Source organism: Felis catus, chromosome D3 (assembly GCF_018350175.1).
Source record: "Felis catus isolate Fca126 chromosome D3, F.catus_Fca126_mat1.0, whole genome shotgun sequence".
In the NCBI taxonomy this organism is placed as follows: Eukaryota; Metazoa; Chordata; class Mammalia; order Carnivora; family Felidae; genus Felis; species Felis catus.
Window position 1 is genome coordinate 5223291 of NC_058379.1, and position 23658 is coordinate 5246948.

At 51.3% G+C, this 23658-nt stretch overlaps 2 protein-coding genes across 5 annotated transcripts in view; both read right to left on the minus strand.

The window, feature by feature from the left end:
- AACS (acetoacetyl-CoA synthetase) overlaps window positions 1-1443 on the minus strand; it is a 52255-nt gene extending 50812 nt beyond the window's left edge. The window contains exon 1 of one of the 4 annotated variants that reach the window (XM_023241279.2): window positions 1161-1441. In XM_023241279.2, coding sequence (XP_023097047.1) covers window positions 1161-1293 — 133 coding nt within the window. In that variant the 5' untranslated portion in view covers window positions 1294-1441. Of the gene's footprint in view, window positions 1-1160 lie in introns of all 4 variants that reach the window. The other 3 variants (XM_023241280.2, XM_045041152.1, XM_045041153.1) reach the window with 3 other exon arrangements.
- Window positions 1444-17192: 15749 nt separating this feature from the next.
- BRI3BP (BRI3 binding protein) overlaps window positions 17193-23658 on the minus strand; it is a 28352-nt gene continuing 21886 nt past the window's right edge. The window contains exon 3 of the mRNA XM_023241281.2: window positions 17193-22082. Within this exon, the coding sequence (XP_023097049.1) occupies window positions 21661-22082 (422 nt within the window). The 3' untranslated portion in view covers window positions 17193-21660. The remainder of the gene's footprint in view (window positions 22083-23658) is intronic.

The following is a 23658-nucleotide window of genomic DNA, read 5'->3' on the forward strand; positions in this document are numbered from 1 at the left end:
GAGGGGCGCGACAGGGCTGGGTCTGCCAAGGACAGGGGCTCAGCGGAAGCTATGACACCCTTCGCGGTGTGGGGGACGCGAAGCTGCCAGGTGGCCCTGTGTGCGATTCCATGGTCAACAAGGGGCCGCTGTGAACTCGCAGCCAAGGAGTGAAAAGTCAGACCTGTGCTCCGGGAAAGCAGGCAGGGTGCACCGAAGGGAGGAGGGAGTTAAAGCAGGAAGCAGGAAACCCAGCCAACGTTCAGGGCAGAGGGAACGAGGGCCCCAGGAAAAGGGGGGCACGTGAGGAGGCAGCGACTCCCCTCGGCAGAGCAGGTCTCCGTGTCTGTGACAAGGACTGAGAACACGGATGTGGTGCCACCAGCAAAAACACAGGAGCCTCGGAAGTCAGCTGAGCTGCAGGGCGGCCCGGGCCAGAGTGCTTCTTGACCCAGAAAAAGGGCCTGGTGTGCCCAGCCCAAACCCAGCCAGGTGGTTTCTGAGCGCCAGGGTGGTGGCTGGATGGCAGGCCTGGGACTGGGTTCTGCTGGGGCCTGGGAATGCCAACAGGCGGAGAAGGAGTCCCGCCCTAACCCCAAAGGTTCCTACCTGACCATCTTTCTCCCAGGAGCCCGAATGCCAGCCACACTGGCCCTTTAGTAAGGGGGGATCGGGGGGGGGGGGGGGGGTTGGTTAGGATGAGACAGCAGGTGCTACTGGCTGGTGAGTGACCCCCACACACCCAGGAGAAGAGCCACAAGTCAGAAAGACCTACATCCTGCGTCTGGAAGGAAGCCCCCCCCCCTCCCCCGCCAGGCCAGAGTGCAAGACCCCAGGGAGCGCCTGGCCTAACAAGGGATCTCTCAGTGCCCCCAGGTTCCAAGGCCGGGGGCTGGGGGACCCTCCCAGGAACGCAGATGCCACAGCCAGGAGTCCCACCACCACCCCCCCCTGAAAGGGGGCCCCCACTTCCAGGGGCTCCTCCAAGCCCCCCAAGAAGGAGACTGGAAATCAGGAGACCACTCCAACAGCTAGGGGGACCCTGCCAGCAACGCCGGGAGAACGGGGCGCCCCGGTCCCCAGGAGTGGGCCCCTCTCCGAGGGGGAGCCGGGTTTCTGGAGGGCCCTGGCCCCGGGGACGGGGTGGCCGGGGAGCCCCCGGGCCGCGCGCCCGCACTCACCCAGCGCCAGGCCGCAGGCAGCGCCCACGGCCGCCCGGAAGCGGTCCATCTGCGTGTTCTTCTTGCCGTCAGGCTCCCACATCACCTGGCACTCCAGGATCTCCTCCCCGCCGGCTCGCGGCTGCTTGGACATGGCTGCGGCGGGGGCTGCGCGGGGACGGGCACGGGGACGCGGAGCGGCACTGGGGCCGGGCCGGGGGTCTGCAGGCGCGGCGGCGAGATCCGAAGGCAGCTGCCGGGCCGCGGCGAGGACGGCGAGCGCGGCGCGACTGAGCGCGGCGCGGCCGCCGCCTGCCGGATCCCCGGCCGGCCCCGCCCCCCGGAGGTCCCGCCCCTCGCAGGCCACGCCCCCCCCGCGTGTAACCCTCCGCGGGCGCCGAGCCTCGCAAAGGAGTACTCGCCGCCACGCCCAGCGGCCTCCGGGTCTCGAACCCGCTCGTGCTGTGGGTGGGGCTGCGCAGGCGCGTTGCCCCCGGGCTCCTAGTCCTCACCTGCGGCGGGAAGGGGTTAAAGCCGCGCGGGAGGGCAGAGGTCGTGGGCCGCTGGCTCGTTCTGTGTTCGCTCGGTCGCTATTGATTTGTTCCTCCTGCAGATATTGACCGAGCGCCTGCTGGGCACCAGGCACAGAGCGGGGCTTTGCGGTTACAGCAGCGAATGGTCCAAAATTCCTGCCCTGTGTCAACAGAAGTGGGGGGGAATATATCACATTACGTCATACATAACATACTGTATACGGTAGAACACATAGTGTACCGATGAGTGTCATCTAGATGATAAGTATACGGTTATTCGTATAATACAAAGTATTAAGTGCTATGGAAAGAAACAAAGCAGGGAAGGCTAGAGAGCACTGGTGGAGGAGTGTTTCTACTTCAGTGGGGTTGTCAGGGGGTCCCTGGGTGGCTCAGTAGGTCGAGCATCGGACTCTTGGTTCCGCTCAGGTCATGATCTGGCGGTTTCATGGGTTCGAGTCCCACGTGGGGCTCTGCGCTGGCAGCGTGGAGCCTGCTTGGGATTCTCTCCGTCTCCCTCTCTCTGCCTCTCCCCGTCCCCGAATCACGCTCTCTGTCTCCAAGTAAACAAATAAATAAATAGGGTTGTCAGGGAAGGTCCCCTTGAAAAGGTGACCACTACCGTTGACTTGAAGCAGGTGACGGGAGTAATGAGCTATTCAGTCTCTGGGGGAAATGTTTCCAGGCAGCGATGACAGCACGTGCTAAGGCCCTGAGGTAGGAGTGCCGGGTGGGGTTAGAGAGCTACTCGAGTGCCCGGTGTTTTTCTTTGACTTGAGAGATCTGGGGTAGGAGACAAAGTCAATGGAGAGGGGGCAGCACAGGTGGCTCCTGGGGACCACTGAGGCCTGGCTTTTACCACGGGCGAGACGAGACCGCTGAGAAGAGGGACATGTTGAGCTGAGGGGCTGCAGAGCTGAGACTAGTCTTCAGGGAGCAAGTACGTAGGCAGGAAACCAGTTAGGATGATGCTGAAACAGATGATGGTGACTGAGCCAGGTGGCAGGTGTGGAAATGGAGAGACAGATGGGACCTGGGACATATTTTGAAGGTTTATTTCTTGGACTCCTTCCTGTATGCTGGTTAGCACAGTGCGAGGGACCTCACCATCCTCCTTGTAATTTATTCTCGCAGCAACCCAGTCAGCCTCCCCCGGGCACAATTTTTTTGCAGTGTTGCAGTTTGATGAAGCAGTCCGCCACTAAATCACAAACAGCTTGCATCTCTCAAGCACCACAAAGAAACATAGGTTCTAATTTAAAACAGGGTGCGCGGGGGCGCCTGGGTGGCTCGGTCGGTTAAGCGTCGGCTTTGGCTCAGGTCATGATCTCGCGGTTCGTGGTTTTAAGCCGGCATATCAGGTTCTGTGCTGTCAGCATGGAGCCTGCTTCAGACCCTCTGTCCCACCCCCTCGGCCCCTCCCGCCCTCCCTCTCTCTCTCTCTCAAAAATAAACATTTAATAATAATAATAATAATAAAACAGGATGCTCGCTATATAAACATGGCTTCCAGACTAGCCACCTCCCCCCTGACCTCCAAGTTGTAGGGCCAGCTCTGGCTCTTTGCATTATCCCCTTTGTGAAGGCGTGAGTTCATCTTGACCCCGAAGGAGGTTAATCTTTGAAGGATTCATATAATTCATGTTGATTTCCTTTGACACTGCAATGCAAATCCCACAGAAGCAAAATCTTTGTTTCACTGGTTCCCCGGGGTTCCCAGGGGTCCCGGAGCCTGATCCATAGTAGTGGCTCAAGAAACAGTCATTCAGAAATGCCACGTGTGTGCCGTGGGCTAGGCAAGAGGGTTCTGCTATGGAAGACCTCCCTCACCTTCATGGGGCAGGCATATCGGAGTTTGACCCGGGGACTGGCCAATTCTCGCGGAGCAGGCAGACGGCTGGATTTCTACACCTGACAACTGCCTGATTCATCCTTTCCTTTCCTTTTTTTTTTTTTTTAATTAGAGAGAGAGAGAGAGAGCAGGAGAGGGGCAGAGAGATGGACACAGAATCCAAAGCAGGCTCCAGGCTCCGAGCTGTCTGCACAGAGCCCGACGCGGGGCTCGAACTCACGAGCAGTGAGATCATGACCTGAGCCCAAGTCGGACGCTCAACCGACTGAGCTCCCCCCCCCCCCCAGGCTCCCCAGCCACTTGATTCATTCTTAATCCCTTCAGCCTGGCCCACCCAACCAGACACAGCACCTGTAGGGAACCCAAGGAAGAGGTAAAGTACAGCTAGAATGACCGGTGCCTTGTCACCCCTTTGTCATTCTTCCAGACATACGAACATCGGGAGGTACCTTTTCGGGCCTCACCTTGCTGTGCCTTATCCTTCTGGACAAAATCAGAGAGGGGGACAAAGAAGAGGTTCAAGAAAGTTCTTCCCACTTAAAATGGGCACATTGCTAGAAGGACGCTTCTTGACCAAGAACCTTAAACTGTCTGTGGTCTGTGTGTAACCTTCCCCACGTCCCCTTGTACCTTTGCTTCTTTCGGATTCAAGGATCTAGATTGGTACTGCGCACACACCACACTTCCGATCTGTGCGTCCCCATCCTATTCTAGGTTCTTCAAAGCTTTGTGACGGAATCCAGAAACCTACCAGGCCACATGCATCAGAGGGCTGACCTCCCCACCACATATTTCGAATCCACGACCCTGCTGCCCCCTCATGTACAAGCCCGTCGGAGTTCCGGTTGATTTCTCCCACACTGCTGTTCAGTAAGTTAGGCTTTCCATCTTTCAAAACTGTCACCATTATAAGATGACCATTAACTAACATAGGAAACTATGAAAACACACCGAGCCCTCTGGAATATGTTGAAAGCAGCTTCAAGGGAAAAAGCGTGAGTATTCGGAACTAGCAAAGAGTTTTCCCAAGAAGGCCCCAAACCGATGGCCTGGAAGAGGACTGGTCCCCACAGCTGGGGTACAAGTCAGGCTTATCCGAAAGTCCACGTGCTTTTGACGCTATGGATCTCAGTTTTCTCCTCTCTTCTCAAAGCGTATTTCTTTGTACACACAGAATGCCATAAGGTGCAGCTGGTAAAGAGCCCAAAAGGTCCGTCCTCAGAGAGACAGCTGGGCAATAGCGTGACACGGACCCAGACAGCTACCCACCTACCGGGAACGTCACAAAATCCAACTCCCGAGTCTCTCCTGGGAGGATTGTGCCCAAGCCAAGGGGTTGAATCCTGACCTAAGCTGACGTTAGAAAGTTTCATCATGGGCACGAGGCGCCTGGGTGGTTCGGACGGTGGAGGGTCCGACTTCGGCTCAGGTCATGATCTCGCAGTGCGTCAGATCGACCTGTGGGGCTCTGCGCTGATGTCCATCGAGGAGCCTGCTTGGCCTTCGCTCTTCCTCCCTTTCTCTCTACCCCTCCCCCACACGCACGCAGCGCACATTCTCTCTCTCTCTCTCTCTCTCAAAATTAATAAACAGAAATAATTTAAAAAAGCATATCTAAAAGTAAACAGTTAATCCGTGCCGACAAATTTCACTGCTTTGGTTACTCTACAATCAGTACCTTTCAACCCAAGCCAAACTTCGCCCTCAGGAGACCAGCCTAAGCCAGAGAAAGACGGAAGGATGGTGTTTACTGGCTGAAGGAGGTTTTGCCATCGCGTTACTGTTTATTCCCCGGGGCAAGACACCACGGTAGGAACTGGGATGAGTTCGTGGTGAGCATCTGTCACCTAAACCGCAAGTGGGTTTAGGGAGATTACGAGAACGGATACTTTCTCTAAGTATGGGGCTGAATATCCGTCAGTTCCGTCACCACCCCCAGGCATCGTGTGCCCACACGTCTAAGCCAATCCCAGAGCTCCTTCTGCTCCTTTGCCAGATTGGCTCACGGGTAGGCATATGACCGGCTTCCAGTGAGACCAAAGGGGCATATGTGGGGGGGTGGGGGTGCCCTCCCACACAGTTTCCTGGGGAGGAGCGAGGTCCCTCTGCAGGGGGCTGCGACAGGTGTTTCACAACCCCAAGAAACAGGGCCAGGGTGCAAGAAAACCCGCTGACAGAGGACGGCAGAGAGAAAGGGGGAAAGCCAAGTTCTCTCTCTGAGCTGCAGGGCAAGCCCGTGGCTAGCCCTGGGCGTCTGGCTGAATAATAGTAACTGTCCTCACGGATTAATCCGCGGGGAGTGGAGTCATCCTAGTTTGCTGCCAGAAGCATTCTACCTTAACAGTCGCCAAGAGTCACTCCCCTTGCCCTCTCCCCCTGGAGGGGTTCCTGCTCACTTGGGTACATTCAGTGCCCGCGTGGGATGGCCTAGAACGCCTGACGCAAAGATGGGCAGCCATCAGTAACAACTAGGATGGGTCGGATCCCCAAGTGAGTATCCCTCTATCACAACCTGAAGATGTCCCACCTGAGGAAAACAAAAGTGAAGCATCCAACCCAGGGCCGGATCGTTGGGAGGAACCTTCGAGAGACAGGATGTAGCAAGTGCAAAGGCCCTGAGGCACATTTGGCACAAATGGGAATGACTAATACAGGACCTTGGGAGTCCGCAGGGTGAGAACTATGGGCTTTATTTAGAGTGTGATTAGAAGCCTTTTGGAAAGTTTTGAGTAGGAGGGTGATATGACATATATTTTGAAAGCATTATTCTAGCTGCTGTGCGGTAATAGAGTGAGCGGGGCTGAGTTTGGAGTGGGATAGAGGGAAATATTGCAAAGGTTCACATGGGATATCATGGTGGCTTAACTAGGGTGAAAGCATGGGGATAATGAGAAGGGGAGATATATATATTGAGAGGGAGAGAGGTGTTAATATACCTGTTTATGAATATAAGCTTAGATAGAGATACATTTTTTTAAGAAGGGGGAGAGGCAGAGAGAGATAATCTTAAGCAGACTCTACACTCAGCACGGAGCCCAACGTGAGGCTCGATCCCACAACCGAGATCATGACCTGAGCCAGAATCAAAAGTTGGGTGCTTAACCGACCGCACCACCCAGGCACCCTGAGATACATCTGTAAATATTTATCGATACATAGAGATACTTTGGAAGACAGACCAAGAGCCTAGGGTGCTGGATTAGACATCAGGTGGCAGGGCGCGGGGGCCAGACGACTTGAGAACAACTTCTCGCATAGAACTAACTTTCCCCAAGTCATGGCCAAAGGAGTGAGGTGTAGGACTTGATGGAGAGGAGGCCAGAAGGGACCAGAGTCTGACCTATTTCCGTCACCTGCAGCCCCTAGCATAGCCTCTCCCAGGCTGGTCCAGGAGGAACGTGAAGGGTGAGTCCAAACGGAGACTCAGCCGAGTTCCTTGGGTTCATCAGGCAAAAGGGCTGTTAGAGGATTTATTTTTCTGGCGTCTGTCATGAGGTTGCCTCAAACATCCCTCTCTACCCACAGGGCTGTGGAAATCGGACGGATGCCAGCTACCAAGGGCCAAATGTGCCTGAAGTGATGTCCCAAAGTTCAACCTCTCCGCCTCCTCTCCAGCCAGAGGAGAAAGCAGAGGGGGGAAAGGTGGCCACAGCCCAAGAAAAGGGATACACAGGCGGTGGGACAGTCACCCAGTGAATACTACGCAGCAGTGAAAAGGCATGATCTACAGAAACGCCAGCACAATGAAGCTTGAAACATGACGTTGAGCAAAAAGATCAAGGCTGAGAAGCGTACAGACTTTTACAGGAAGGGAAAAAGCAGCAAAACCCAAAACGTCTGGCTGAGGAACTCTAACACCTGTTAGAGAAACATGAGGAAAGGCAAAGAAAGGCTGGACGACATTCAGGGCACTGGTTTCTTCCAAGAGAAGAAGATGAATTTAGGGAGAGGCTCCCAAGACACTGGGTCATAGGAACACGGTGCACACTTAGTATTCTTTAAACTGCACACACACACCATAGTCAGTTTTCTTGTACGTTCATACTTGTCCCAATTAAAAGCAAAATAGGGCTGCCACACGCTGCCCGAGTTTGCAACAAAAGCCGGGACACTGCAAAAAAAAAAAAAAAAGGCAAAATAGGGGAGCCTGGGTGGCCCAGTTAGTTAAGCATCTGACTTCAGCTCAGGTCACGGTCTCACGGTTTGTGAGTTCGAGCCCCGCGTCGGGCTCTGTGCTGACAGCTCAGAACTTGCAGCCTGCTTCAGATTCTGTGTCTCCCTCTCTCTCTGCCCCTCCCCCACTCATGCTCTCTCTCTCTCTCTCTCTCTCTCTCTCTCTCTCTCTCTCTCTCTCAAAAATAAATAAATGTCAAAAATTGGTTTTTTTTTTTAACTAAAATAAAAGCAGGGCCTTAAAACTCTGATAACATCAATGACTGTTTTACTTCGCCAAGCCTGGATGGAAAAATTGTAAACAAACTCAGAATCCGTCAGTAGGAGAATGGCTAGTAAATTGCAGTCCAGTCCACATCTTGCAATACTGTATACATCAGCGAAAAGCAGTAGGATTGACCCACAAAGAGCATCATTCTCGAAGACATTGTTCAGGAGGAAAAGCAACTTGTAGAATAATATCTACAGCTGTAGAACAATACATATAAAATACCATTTGTGTTAAAAATTGCTTCTTTGGCATACTTAATAATATATATTTTCTACCCATTAATGTACATGTAGGGAAAGAACTGGAAAGATATTGCAGGGGGTTGAGTGATGCCCTCCCTCCCCCCCTCCCCACAAGGTCCACCCGAAACCTGTAAACACGACCTTATTTGGAAAAAGCATCGTTGCAGATGTAATTAAGGCAAAGATCTCGAGATGAGATCATTCTAGATTACCCTCATAGCCCCCAAATCTAACAAGTGTCTTTATAACAAACACACAAAGGAGACACGAGGGAGGAGGTCATGTGACAATGGAGGGAGATGGAGGGACCCAGCCACAAGCCAAGGAATGCTAGCAGCCCCAGGAGCCGGACAAGCCAAGGAGGACATCTTCCCTGGAGACTTCAGAGGGAGCACAGCCCTGCCCACAGCTTCCAGAACTGCGCGAGAGTAAGTGTTTGTGGGTTCAAGTCAGCTTCCAGGTTTGTAGTAATTTATTAGGGCAGCCCCAGGAGACTGATACAGACGTTCATTACCCTATAAACAGTGGTTACCTCTGGGGAGGGAAGGCGGGACCCTGTGGTCCTGTCTGTCGTGTCTCCATTTTTCTGTAAGGGGGATGACTTCCTGGCAGTGTTAACACTTAGTAGCTTTGGGGGCACGGGGCTGGCTCAGTTGGTGGAAAGGGCAACTCTTGATCTCAGGGTCGTGAGTTCTAAGCCCCATTTTGGGCGTAGAGTTTACTCAAAAGCTCTGCCTTTGGGGCGCCTGGGGGGCTCAGTCTGTTAAGCGTTTGACTCTTGATTTCAGCTCAGGTCATGATCTCATCCTTGGGGAGTTCGAGCCCCACAAGGGGCTCTGCATTGACAGCGCGGAACCTGCTTGGGATTCTCTTTCCCTCTCTCTGCCCCTCCTCTGCTCGAGCTCTTTCTCTCTCTCTCTCTCTTTTTTTTTTTTTTTTTTGAGAGAGAGAAAGAGCACGAGCAGAGGAGGGGCAGAAAGAGAGAGCGAGAGGGAGGGACACACAGAATCCGAAGCGGGCTCCAGGCCCTGTGCTGTCAGCACAGAGCCAGACGTGGGGCTCGAACCCACGACCCTGGAGCTCAGGGCCGACGCTTAACCGACGGAGCCACCCAGGCGCCCCTCTTCTTAGTGTATTCTTTAGGATGTCACGGGAGGGTGAGTATCTACGGGAGGGGTCCCGGGAAGCAAGGGAAAAACCCCGGCGGACGGGGCTGCCCCGCGCTGCTCGGTCCCCTCCCACTTGGCGCGCCCCCGGCCCCGCCCCGCTCCCAGCACTCCAGCGGCTCGCGCCCGCCCGCGGAAGGATCCGGGCCACCGGCCTCACCACACACGGCACGCACTCTGATTGGCTGGCGGAGAGCTGGCCTCACATCAGCCCAGGCGGCCGCGCGGCGGCGGGGCGGCCTGGGCGCCAGCCAATCGCAAGACGCTCCGGTGCATGGGTTGCTCCTCTCAGCCAATCCAAAAGGAGAGCCGGAAAAGGGCGCGCCCAATCGGAGCCGGGTAGGTGGGCGGAGTCACCCTTCGACCGTGAAGGCCGACCGCTGTCACCTTGACAACCCTGCGGGTCCCCTGGCGAGTCCGTGGGGTCCGCCGGCTTGTCTCCCCTCCGGCCCGCAAATGGCTCCCGACTCACAGCCTCCCGCTCCGCTGCCGTGGGGCCGACGGGAGATTCGCGTGCGAAGCGTCTGGCACACGTTTATGTTCGCATTGCCGTATTCTGATGTGTGTGCTGGGGCGCCGGCCTGCGAGACTTGGGCACGTGGGGGATCGGAGGGAACCGGACCAAATCCATGGGGAGGAAGCGAACCAAATCCTCGGATAACTTACGTGCCTAATACTCGCTTGCACTCTAAATGCTTCTTTTAAATGTTCGCATTCGCTAAGGCAATGCTTTCAGTTAACGTCAACTATTTCAATATGTACAGTGTTGCAATAAGTACACAGTGCCTTGCTTTGTGCAAACGCAGAGGAAAATTTCAGGACTTCTCAAAGGTTTTAATTCACTGCACACGTAACCGCAGAGGGTGTAGGGTTAAAGTTGTCAAGTTGGGTGATGGGTATGGTGAGCCCCCAGAACTGTGGGCGCAATCTCTCAAAACTATGGAGAGAGAGAGAGATCAACGTTCTTAGAGTCTCTTGAGTTCTGAACGTCTAACTTGAAACATTTGTAAGGGTGGGAGCCAGAGCCAAGTGAAATAAATATTAAAAAGTATCTAACTACGACTGGAAACCCTAAAATAGAACGGGAGAGGAATGGGACGCTCCAATCAGATGACCCTAGAAATGAAAACGTAATTGAACCTGCGGTGGTAGCTTCAGGTTGTGGATGGGCCGCATAACTGCTACATTTCCTTTGATGTTACTTTCTCCATTCTATTCACCCAGATGTTTTCTCAACATACAGCCTTGTCTAGAGTAATAGGTACAGCTCAGATATGAATTCTCAGCTGTCAAAAAACAGCTCTATTAAGATTTTTTTTAGTCTTTTTATTTTTTAATTTTTGTTTTGTTTTAGAGAGAAAGAGTGTGAGCGGGGGAGGGGCAGAGGTAGAGAGAGAGAATCCCAAGCAGGCTCCATCCTCAGCCTGGAGCCTGACCCAGGGCTTGATCCCACTAGCCTGGGATCATGACCTGAGTTGCAATCAAGAGTCTGGCGCTCAACCAATGGAGCCACTCAGACGCCCCTTAAATGTTTATTTTTAAGTAATCTTTCCTCCCAATGTGGGGCTTGAACTTACAACCCTGAGATCAAAAGTGGCATGCTCTACTGACGGAGGCAGCCAGGTGCCCCCCAAACCAACTCTTTTTCATGATGGTATTATTTTCCCACGATCCCTATCAATGGGGATCTGCAATTGATGAAGTTTTCGGCTGATGGCGGGGTGGTCTGGAGACAATGGCCAGGAAAGAATTCTTGAAGATGTGTTTGGTGCAAAAACAAAAGATTTCATGATTTTATGAAAGCACGGGGACAGGAAGAGCTGCACTGGGGTGGTGACAGGAACTGATTATATATCCTCTTGTTGGTAGGGGGTCAGGGGTAGAGTAAGTCTCTAAGGAATTTTGGAAGCAAGGTTTCCAGGACCTTGAGGGGCCAGCTGTTGCTACACAAATGCCAATGATTGTCGTTTAGTAAAACCTCAGTCACAAGGAGACCCTTCCGATGTGTATCAGGGGCCATGAGCTTGGAGGATGACTGCCCGAGTATGTCTTGGGGCAGTTGAGATAAAGGAAGTTTCCAAAGGACTTTTTATCCGTGAGACTAGACTTATGGGATCCCGGGGGGGTCAGGACGATGTTAAGCCAAGATTCTCCTTTGCCCCCAGCAAGGCGTCCTCATCAGGACCGCTGAGCTCCCAGAGGGAGGTCAGTCTGCCGGTTTCCAGGACTTGTCAGTGGGCTGCAGGCAGTAAGGGGATGTAATTTCTCATTTGCCTTAGTTTCCCACATCACCATGGCCGGGTCTTACCCCCTTTCCCTTTGTCCTTGGGTAGCCAGGAGTGTCTGAGGAACAGCACACGTGTCCCACCTGGGGGCGGGGGGCTGTTAGCCTGCGCTTTGCCCTCAGCCCACCCCACACTCCCTCATCCCAATCATTGAACTAAAACAATTTGAGAAAAACTTTGACACAGGAAAAAAAAAAAGAGAGAGAGAGTTCAGAATTCATTGTCATAATGTAGGTAAATTGAAGGTAACGTCTTAGCACTGGCGATGAAAACGTCATGTCGGCACTGATGGGAGTTTTTCTGACTTTTATCTAAGCTGGAAGCCGGTGCGATCCTTTCTTTAGGTTCCACGTCTCACTCCAACTGGTTTGACGTTTGGATGCGGATCACACATTGTATTATGAGATAACCACTTCGTAACTGTTTCCTCTGCTAATTCCGTGAGTATTCAGTTCCACGGCCCATAATTTACAGTTTCCCAAGGAGTATGTTTTATGATTTAATCCAGTTCCAGTCGACTCAATAGCAGACTTCCAATACTGAAGTGTGGATTTAAGAACGAAAATGTAATTCAGCAGTGATCGGGAGTAAGTATTGGACGTTACATTTTTAGAGATGGATGTCGTAGCTGGCTGAGAGTGAATAGGGCCACACACCTTTGCCGCAAGACAGACAAAATCTTTCTGAAGGATAGCCCAAATCCCTAGGCCGGAAGGAAATTGCCCCTCCTTAAAGAGCCATAGGATTGAATACCAGCTAGGACAAAGAATGTGTTGGAAAAACAAAAGACGGGGGCGCCTGGGTGGCTCAGTCGGTTAGGTTAAGCATCCGACTTCAGCCAGGTCACGATCTCGCGGTCCGTGAGTTCGAGCCCCGCGTCGGGCTCTGGGCTGATGGCTCAGAGCCTGGAGCCTGTTTCCGATTCTGTGTCTCCCTCTCTCTCTGCCCCTCCCCCGTTCATGCTCTGTCTCTCTGTCTCAAAAATAAAATAAACATTAAAAAAAAAAAAAAGGACAAAACGAGTTTATCCATTAGACTAATGCCCATTTTCATTCAGTCGCCACAAGTTTGGTTTTAAATTTTCAACACTAATGGAAAGATGGAATGAAATTCGCAGCCCAGTTCCTAGGCAAAAAACTAGAGGCAAAACTGAATGCTTAATGTCATATTGTATATACCGTGTTACATTGTATAATGTTACATTGTGTTATAAGTTATACTGGGTCACTTGTACAATAATGCCATACTGTTATTACTTAATAATGCTATGTTGTCTTATCACATAATCATGTTATACAATAATGTTATGTTGTATCATTATTTAATAATGTTATATTGTGCCATGTTGTGTAATTAGGTTCTATGATATTATATGTTACATTGTGTTGTATAGTGATGTTATATAGCATCATATTTGTGCCAAGTACAACAACTTGCATCAAAGTCATAGAAACACGGGGCTCCTGGGTGGCTCAGTCGGCTGGGCGTCCGACTTCAGCTCAGGTCATGATCTCACAGCTCGTGAGTTTAAGCCCCGCGTCGGGCTCTGTGCCGACAACTCAGAGCCCGGAGCCTGCTTCGGATCCTGTGTCTCCCTCTCTCTCTGCCCCTTCCCTGCTCGTGCTCTGTCTCTCTCTGTCTCAGAAATAAATAAAAAAAACATAAAAAAAAAAAAAAAGTCATAGAAACACATGGGGACTTAGGCTAAGTCAGTCAATTTAGGAAGTGCGGCTGTTGGTCAACACGGAAACGGTTAAATAAATTATGGCCTATCCACAAAATGGCCTTTCGTAGCCAAAGAATGGGGCAGCTGGCTCAGCTATATGCACACAAATACCAGGTTCCAGAAAAGTGCAGACAATATAATGTGATTTGTGTTAAAGAATGGTGTATTTATATATCCTCGTTCAGTCACTGGCTACCCCTAGCAGGAGTCACAAGAAACTGGTCACAGGGGTCCCCTTAGGGGAGGAAACCGCGGTGGTGGGGAGATGGGGCAGGGGCGAGGTTTGGTGTTCACCAAACAGAGAGACGGCTGTCATCCATGAACCAGGAAACGGGGCCTGGGCTGAGAGGCTGACAGCAACGGGCCTGATGCGGGACTCAGACCCCTGAACCGCGAGACCACGACCTGAGCCTAAGTCAGATGCCCAACCGACTGAGCCACCCAGGCGCCCCAGAAAACGAGACCATCTAGCGAGAAGAGTGGCAGTGTTCCACGTGCCTCCTAATCTGTAACATCTGACTTAAGGGCCACTGGGTTCCTCCTGCCCGTGTTGCCGTTCATCAGTTGTGATGTCGTATCTCATACTCTCTGGAAGACCCCGTTGCACATTCGTGAAAGAATAAAGTGGAGAATGCAAGCTCTCTAATATTATTCTAATATTAGACTAATTATTAATAGTATTTTATGTAGCTGGAGGAACCCAGACCACAACGTGAGAGCCACAGGACTATCCAAATGAAGAACATTTCTAAGCCTCCAAGGTTCCTTCATGCAAAAAAAAAAAAAAAAAAAAAAAAAAAAAATTATATAGATGTATCTTTATCTATATATGCATGTGGGGGTAACATTCAAATAATTGTACACAATTCACACAGGGTGTTCTAAGCAATACGGGGAAAGGATGTGAACACAAAGAAAGGTAATTTTGCAGTCTTTTTTTTTTTTTAGTTTAGTTATTTTTGAGAGAGAGACAGAGCACAAGCGGGGGAGGGGCAGAGAGAGACAGACACACAGAATCCGAAGCAGGGTCCAGGCTCCGAGCTGTCAGCACAGAGCCCGACGTGGGGCTCAAACTCATAAATTGTGAGATCATGACCTGAGCTGAAGTCCAACACTTCAGCAACTGAGCCACCCGGGTGCCCCAAGATAGCAAGATTCTTAATGAATTGTTTATAATGTTTATTTTTGAGAGAGAGAGAGGGAGAGAACGCATGCTGGGGAGGGACAGAGAGAGAGGGAGACACAGAATCTGAAGCAGGCTCCAGGCTCTGAGCTGTCAGCACAGAGCCCGACGCGGGGCTCAATGTCACAAACTGCGAATCATGACCTGAGTTGACATCGGCCACTTAACCAACTGAGCCACCCAGGTGCCCCATAAGGCTTAACTTTTCTAAACCTCAATAAGCCGTAAAACAAATATTATTTATCCTTGTTCCCGGCTGTCACCCTTCGGAAGAGAAAAGGTGGTTATTTCAGTTTTTTGATTGCCAGGCTTTGTAATTATCTCATTAGGGTCGTCAATTAATAGCTCCGTTGATACAGGTTCAAAAAATAATAATAATAAAAATACCCATGAGAGGTACAGCTTCCCAGCAGGGAGATCCCGGAGCGGGTGACGGGACTTCTGACACAAGGGACATAGCCTGCAAGGCTGGGCGCCCACCCAGGTTCCCCGAGCTATAAGCATTTGACCTTGGGAGATGTCCTTTAACCTCTCCGAGCCTAGGTGTTCTCGTTTTATTACCCACATAATCCCTTCTTAGCAGAGTGGCTGTGTAATTCCAACAAGCTGGGGCAGGTACAGGGGAGCTGACCCACAGAAGGCTCTTAGCTCACACTGGTGGCTGTCATTTATGGGGGCTTACGGCCACCGCCCCTCCCTCATCACCTCCCACGTCAACCTGCGGCGCTCTTGGTCCCGAAAACTCATCTAAAGGAAAATTGTTTCTCTGCTCCCAATGCTCTGACAGCAAACAGTTTTCCCTCTCACTAAGCAATTCTGAGACCAGTTACCCAGAGCCAGTGCAGACCCCACAGGTTAAGAGCTGAGTCCCACGAAACCATCCCCAGCCTTCAGATGTCAGTCGCAAGTTCGCCCCCCCCCCTCCGCCCCCCGCCCAGGGCTGCCCTCACTTCTGTCCGACTTGGTGACAAATCAGGTTCCATGACTGCCTCCTTGGAGTCAATAAGTTGCTAGAATCAGGCTCACCGAACTCAGGGAAACACTAATTACTATCACTGGTTGACTACGCTTTAATTAGTGATGGCCAGCTTCCAGGGCGCCTGGGTGGCTCCATCGGTTAAGTGTCTGGCTCTTGATTTCAGCTCAGGTCATGATCTCGCCGTTTGTGGGTTTGAGCCCCGCGTCGGGCTCTGTGCTGACAGCTTGGAGCCTGCTTTGGATTCTGTGTCTCCCTCTCTCTGCCCTTCCCCAGCTTGTGTGCACTCTCTCTCTCTCTCTCTCTCTCTCGAAATAAATAAACGTTAAACAATTTTAAAAAGTATTAAAAAAAAAAAAAGCGGCCAACAGCACAGCTCAGTCCAGACTGGGGACAGGTGCCGAGGTGCCCATGCACCACGTAGCTGCCCTGGGTATTAAGTAAACCACCTGCTGGCTGGAAGCACCTGGCGGCTTTGGCAGAGGGCAGTGAAAGCGAAGACGGTAAACGGAGGCTGGGTTGGGGGCGGGGACGTGTATTTGTGCCCTCCGCTCTGTCAGTCACACTCCTCAGCCTGGTGCAGCCTCACCGCGCGAGGCCTCAGTCCCGTTTCGTTTAACACTTTCTTGGTCCCGGGACCTGCTTCCACCCTCCTTTTCCACCTGCTGTTTTTCACCGGGATGGGTTTTTTTTGTTTTTTTTTAACGTGCTCTCGCAAAATGCTTAATGGCTTATATTTAATTCACTCAAAGGGACAAGGCTTTCCTGTCTCAGCGTGGTTCCTATTTTCTCGCCCGAAGCGGCTGTTGTGGCTAACTTGCTGTTCTGTCCCCCGTGGTGTGGGTCCCCTACCTTTAGCCTGCTCCCTCTCCCAGGGGCCGGTCACCCAGGTGGCCTCCAAATAACTCACACGCCCAGGAGCAGTACTTTTGGGTCATAAGTGTGTTTCATCGGACTCTTCTGTTACATTTGCTCCTGAATATTTGCTAAGGAAATAATTTTTAGCACCCAGGAGAGCATCTCAGTTCGGGGTGGGGGGAAGGGTTTACATGTGTTGCAAAACCCTCCTGGGGTTGCCCCAATTAGCAAATAAAAATAGTTTTCCTGGTTAAATTTGAATTTCAGATAGCAACACATTTTTTTGTATATGTATATTCCTTGGGGCGCCTGGGTGGCTCAGGTGGTTAAGCGTCCGACTTCGGCTCAGGTCATGATCTCATGGCTCATGGGTCCAAGCCCCGCATCGGGCTCTGTGCTGACAGCTCAGAGCCTGGAGCCCGCTTCTGAGTTTGTGTCTTCCTCTCTCTCTCTGCCCCTCCCCAACTCATGCCTTGTCTCTCTCTCTCTCTCTCTCAAAAATAAATAAACATTAAAAAAAATTTTTAGTATATATATATATATATATCCCATACAGTGATTGGGATATATGTATACTTAAAAAGTATTTGTTGCTTATCTGAAACTCAAATTTAACTGGGCATCCTATGTTTTATCTGGTGACCCTACCTACCTCCAACACGTTAAGATTATTTGATTTCTCAGACCGGGGAACAGAATCACAGAATCAACCAACACAAAGTCGGGGAAATTCCACCAATGCTCGGTTAGGAGTGATGACATATATTTAGGAAGCCCGTACAACGAAATTACAATAAACGTTTATTGAGCCGCAATTTTCACAATATTTTCATTCTGTTCTGAAATCGGTCTACAAATATCTCTACAGAACACTAAAGCCAGTGATTTAATAAATAAGAGGAATGTATTTAGCATTTTGCAAATAAAAGAAGCCTTATACATTCAGGTCTCTATTCGACACTCACAGAATCAGTTTCCCAAGGCTTTAGGCAACGAAAATGTGCACACAGCACAGACACACACACACACCAGCGTATTCAAATCCGATGGGTTTAGATTAAGCGTGAAATCAAATGCTGCGTAAAATCGATAACCAGATACACAAAGGATGAACTCAATCACGAACGCACTGTTTGATAATGGACACCGTTACCTCACTAGCATGATTTCCAGTTCAGAGGGAAATAAAGGATTGCTTCGCTGGATTTTAAGTGACCACAAATCACCGTCACCATCACAAGAAATCAGTTGAATTGCACGGTACCCAGAGATTGACCACACATGCGACTGTTAAGCTGACACCACAATAAAACCTTGAAATCTGCGAAAAGACGTGGGGACATAGGGTCGATGACACCGTTAGCTGCCACAGGTTTCCCGTAAACGACGCAAGTGACCATCAGCTTTTTTATGCCACCACGGGGGAAAAAACTGGTCCTGCTGTGTCTCGTGCAAAAAACTCAGGACGCTGAACAAAGCCTGCTTCTCCCAGAGACTGTATATCATATCGACGGCTGTCCGTTACTAATTTTAAGGGTACTATGCTAGACCCCGCAAAAAATAGATGATTCTATCGCTCACCACTCACAAGCGAGGGGCAAAAAGTCCAAGACTCAAAGGACCGTAAACAAAACTTTGCGGAATGGAGATCTATTATCATTACTATTTTGATTTGGGGGCGAGGGGGTGACACCTCAGGGCCTTAGGGATTCCTGCTAACACAAGCCAGCTGGATGGCCGGAGCTGGCTTTTGGGTTCAGTCGGGCAATTCAAACCCCGTCAGGGAGAAGTTACCAGACGTCCTTCACCTAAAGCATCTTGGGGGGGTACCAGGAAGCACAGAAACGAAACGGTTCAGAATTTCCGCTAACGACGAGGCGTATTAACCGTGTTTTGGATGCGTTGGCTTTGGCGTGTTTTTCCTAACCTCTCCGTGAGGCCGCTGAATCGGAGGCAGAACCGGCAATCAAGGTGGTTTACACATTCCCCCCGAGCCAGCCCTCGTGGGCATCCAAAGTCACATCACAACCCTCCCGACCACTGCCCCCCAACCTGCACGTCCGCGCCTGGCACCGGTAAGGCATGTTCAAACCCGTTGCTTCCTCCCACCTCGGTGACGGAGCCCAGACACACACCCAGTCCGCGTCCCGACCCCGTGTGAGGCTTCGCGAGGCCCTGCAAGGCATGCTGCGGCCAGGTGCTTTAGGGAACCGTGCCGAGAACCTTCTCTCAACGGGATTAGCCCCCGTGCTGTCACCCAGGTCACCTTCGTAAATGAAGACCTCGGCACAATTCACAAGAGCAGCTTTCAAGAAATTCTGTTGCTGCGTTTTGCCCCCAGAAGTGATGTGGGTTATCATGGAAACATGAGGCCAAACCACCCCCCCCCCCGCCCCCGGAAGCCAGGGGATGCTGATCTTGACCGGTACGGGGAATGCCTTTGTGGAGGGCTGACGTACCACGGAAGCGTCTTTGCTAGCACGTCAGGGAACAGGTCCCTCTGAACACAGACTCCAGAAGATCCACTCAAGTGCAGCAATTGTGAGACGGCCGGTCCTTTTCCTTTTCTGTCCTTGGCGTTGGTTGTTACTGAGGCACTGGAAAATAAAAACTAGTCGAGTTTAAGATCTCTAGAAAACAGAGTCTTAATTCGAACCCATCCACGGTCGTTTCTGTCAGGGTTTTTTAGATCACACTGAATATGAAGTGTCGCCCTAATAGGTCCTACAACCCGGAAGACATTAAAAAAAGGTTTCTCTTCCAAGTATGAGATGTGGTACAAAAATACATTTTTTTTTTTTCCCATGTACAAAAGAGAGAAAAAAGAAAGACACGGGGAGTAGTGGGAAAGGCCAAATACCCTAACAAGCTTCCGTGGAGCGGAGAGAGAGAAAACAAAATCCCCAACTATTTGGGGTTAAGACGAGGCCCCAAAACAAAAGTCAAATGGATGCGTTAAAAAGCAGGCGTTGTTCAGACCGAACGTCCACGGTTTCTACCAGAATTCCAAAGAATGTTCCGCCCCGGAGTGATACTCCTTTGTAACTGTAGGTGCTTTCATTAAAAATAAAGCCATCTTTCATCGCAGTGCATGAAAATTGCAAGGTTGGCCTCAGAGAGCCCAACCCTTGGCTCATGGGGTGGAAACAGCGCATGTGACCAGCAGCGATTTCTACCTGCTGCTTACGGCCTCCGCGCGCCAGCGCCCAGGTGCACGCGCCTCCCTTGGTTTACCGGAAGTGAAAACGGTTTTCCTGTTGACCCCAACACAGCACGGTGCCTTTCAGGGTTCGCGGGAGAAGGCGGCCGGGGGAACAGAGTGGATATTCCATCCAGACCGGTGACAGTTTAGGACTTACAAGCTGTGTGCAGAGAAACGTCAGTTCTGCCCTGGCCAACACGAGCAAAGCAATGTTCTGGGATCTCAACGCGCCCAGTGCACGAGAGCCAAACGCACAAGAGGAAGGCAGGCCGGGATGGCCTCCCCGGGGCTATTTTTTATACCCCTTGTGCTAAAAGAGATTGGCCTCCGAGATTCTGACTGCAACGGCTTCGGGCTCCAAATGCCCCCGGAGAAAGTCTTGCCCCGGGCAGACCCCGGAAAACACGTATGTGTTTCAGGAAGCGAACCGAATGCTGCAAAGGTTGGGTCCCGTTACGTGCACCTCACACAGAGAGGTTTCGTAAACATTCTCAGAAACATCCGCTCTGGGTTTCTGGATACTTGCATCCAGCAGTAAAACTTCACGGAAACCGCACAGGAGTTAGCAGACAGCTGAGTGTTTCTCCGGAACGATGGGTGGACCGTGGGGGTCTTGGTTCTACCCGATCCAACTGGGGGGGGGGGGGTCTCTGCAAATCTGCATACAGAGGCTCTGTCGGGGGGCCACCGGGGCACGTAGGTGGGCAGGGAAGGTTTCTGGCGGCCAGAACTCCCTTTCCTTGTTCATGTGTGGCCTGATGCTTACCAACAGGCCTGGGGGGGGGGGGGGCCTACACTGGGCCGCGTGCATCGAGCCCTGATCCAGCCTCGCAAGGCGCCCCTGTCCAGGACCCCCATCGCTGTCTGCCCGGTATGTCCCTCTCTGCCCCTGGGCGTCGCCGAAAATGAGGGCACCACAGACTTCACACGGAAAGCACATAACACGTGTGTCGTAAAAATTTCAGGAAAAAGAATTCGGATCTTCTCCAAGGCGTGTTTATTGCTGCTTACTGCTCCTGAGAATGCCTTATAAGCAGCAAGAGACTTGAAAAGGTTATTAGCTGCTAGAGTTCGTTTTAATTCCGAGGTCCTGAGTCAACCCACACTACAGTGACACAAATAAAAACCCTTGAGAGCGTACCTTTTCTCTACAGGTCTAGCTGGCGAATGGTGATACCGGGGCATCAGATAGACTCCGGACAGGGGGGGTTTTGGCACTCACCCAGGTAGCTCTCGGCATCGAACTCCAAAGACATTTCTTTGCTTGGTCCTTGGATCTTCCCTTACAAAACGCGGAGGTTAAAAACATCAAAGTTCAGAAAGGGAAAACAAAAACAAAAACAGAAACAAACGATCTCAGGTTTTCTATGAATAACGATCTCTTTCTCCATTTAGAAATATAATTGACGGGGGCCTGGCTGGGGTCACGAGGACCCAGAAGATGTTTAGTTTCGTCCTGGACCCCAACCACCCACCTCCAGAAACAACGACATCCATCAGCTCAGTCACCGTCAACCAAAAGACATAAAACGAAGTTCACGGTTTTGGAACATGAGAAGAACGCACACAGACCTCACCCACCAATCCCTATGCCGTGGCAACAAACAGTGGCGCTGGAACTCTTCGTCTAAAATGTCCGATTAGCATATTCTCCCCCTCAGTGTAAAGTTTTATTAAACTTGACTCGATCTGCCTTTATTAAAAAACCTTACAAAAGATGTATTTAAGTGCTTGAAAAAATTAACTTTATGCACTATGCACAGATAAACTCTTACCATACAGCTAATATGGTTATATCCTTTGTTTTAAAAAATATTTCTTCCCCCCACTAACGACCCTTCGCGGGTAGTTCCGCGTAAACGATCCTGTCATTCCTCTGGGAACGTGTCCTAGGGGTTGACACGTGGCCGGAAATACCCTCGCAAAGCGCCCCGGTTCCTGCTCGGGAATGTTTATTAGGACTGTTTGGGCTTTGATGTTCTTTTGTTCCTTCTTCTTTTTTGCTTTCTGAGGCAGGGCGCTGGTGCGGGGGGACCCGGCCGGCTGGCTGATTGTCACTTGCCGTTGGTGCGGTCGAGACTCTCCAGCACTTTGTTGAGGCGGATGTTGAGCAGTCTGACCTGGTTCTCTAGGTGCTCCAGCTTCTCCTCCACGCTGGGGCCACTGGGGCTGCTGCGCCAGTAGAAGCCCATGGGCCCGGTCATGAAGTAGATGGCCACCACGAAGCACAGGGGCAGGACTGCGTTCTCCGGCTCCCCCTCGTACTTGTGCAGGACGTAGACGCAGGACATGGAAAACAGGATGACCCGGGCGATCCAGAAGAAGCGGCCGAACACCACGTGCAGGAGGCTGAAGGTGAAGCCCAGCGTCAGAGACAGGAACCAGTAGGCCAGGAGGACGACGCCCACCAGCAAGAGGGCGCGGGCCGGGCTGTTGGCCACCGAGGCCGGGCTGAAATACTGGGACAGGTTCGACACTGCGGAACAGAAAAGAGGGACAGCGGCGGGTCAGCACGAGCCGGGGGCTTCTCTGCAAGTGGGGTGTGGGGGTGCGCTGGGTCTCCGCCCTACGCACGTCAAGTCCGCGGCCTGTTTATCCTTCACACGAAGCCCTGGGGGAAGGCAGGGCACCCTCCGAGGCCACCTGCCGCATCCTGAGTTGAAAACGCCTTTCGTGGCAGGGCAGAGCTTACAAGCCCGTCCTCTATCTCCTTCCTTCCTGTCTCCCATGGTAGCAAACGCCCAGGTGTAGGCTGGGTGCGTGGCTGCCTAGGAGGAAGGCGTTTCCAGCCTCCCTTGAAGCTCCGAGACTAAGCTCTGGTCAAGGAGATATTTTGTGGTGGCTTTGAGGGGTCTTTCCTAAAAGTAGCAGGAATGTGCCCTTTCTCTCTTCTTCTGCCTGCTGCGATGGAGATGCGATGGCGGGAGTGGGAGCAGCTATATTGGGCCATGAGGTAAGGGAAGTCACCTAAGCCATAAGACGGACAGTGCCTCGGTCCTGAGACCCTCGTGCTGCAAAGCCACCTCCCTGCCTAATCACCTACCTGTGAACACTGACACAGCTTTATTGAGATATAACTGACAAAAAGCACTGTATAAGTTCAAGAGCATGACTCATTACATAGATTGTGAAATTATTCGCACAATAAATTTAATGAACATCCATCACCTCATATGGATACAAAAAAAAAAAAAAGAGAGAAAAAAAATGCTTTTTTTCTTGTCCTGAGAATTCTTAGGATCGACTCCTCTCTTAATAACTTTCATATATACCATAGAGCAGAGTTAACTGCAGTCCTCACTTTCTAAATTACACCCCCGGTGCTTACTTATCTTATCACTAGAAATTTGTACCTTGATCCTCTTATTCCAATTCCCGCACCCACTATCACCCACCTCTGACTACAAATCTGATCTCTTTTTCCATGAGTTGTTGTCATTGCTGGTTTTTTTTTTAAGTTTAGTTTTATTTTTGACAGAGAGAGACAGGCAGAGCATGAGTGGGGGAGGGGCAGGGGGAGAGGGAGACCCAGAATCCGAAGCAGGCTCCGGGCTCCAAGCTGTCAGCACAGAGCCCGACGCGGGGCTCAAACCCATGGACCGCGAGATCGTGACCTGAGACGAAGTCGGACGCTCAACTGACTGAGCCACCCAGGCACCCCTGCTGGTTTGTTTTTTTTTTTAAGATTCTTCGTATAAGTGAGATTATCAGGTATTTGTCTTTCTCTGACTTGTTTCACGTGCCATAATGCCCTCGAGGTCCATCCAAGTTGTCACAAATGGCAGGCAGGATTTCCTTCTCTTTTATGGCCGAATAACATTCCACGGTGTGTGTGTGTGTGTGTGTGTGTGTGTGTGTGTGTGTGTGTGTGTGTGACTTCTTCACTGCCTCAATTTACAATCCCACCACCAGTGCACAAGGAAGGGTTCCTTTTGGTCCGCATCCTTGCTGGCATTTGTAAACTCTTGTCTTTTTGATAATGGTCATTCCAGCAGGTGCGAGATAATGTGTGGTTTTGATTTGCATTTTCCTGATGAGTGATGTTGAACACC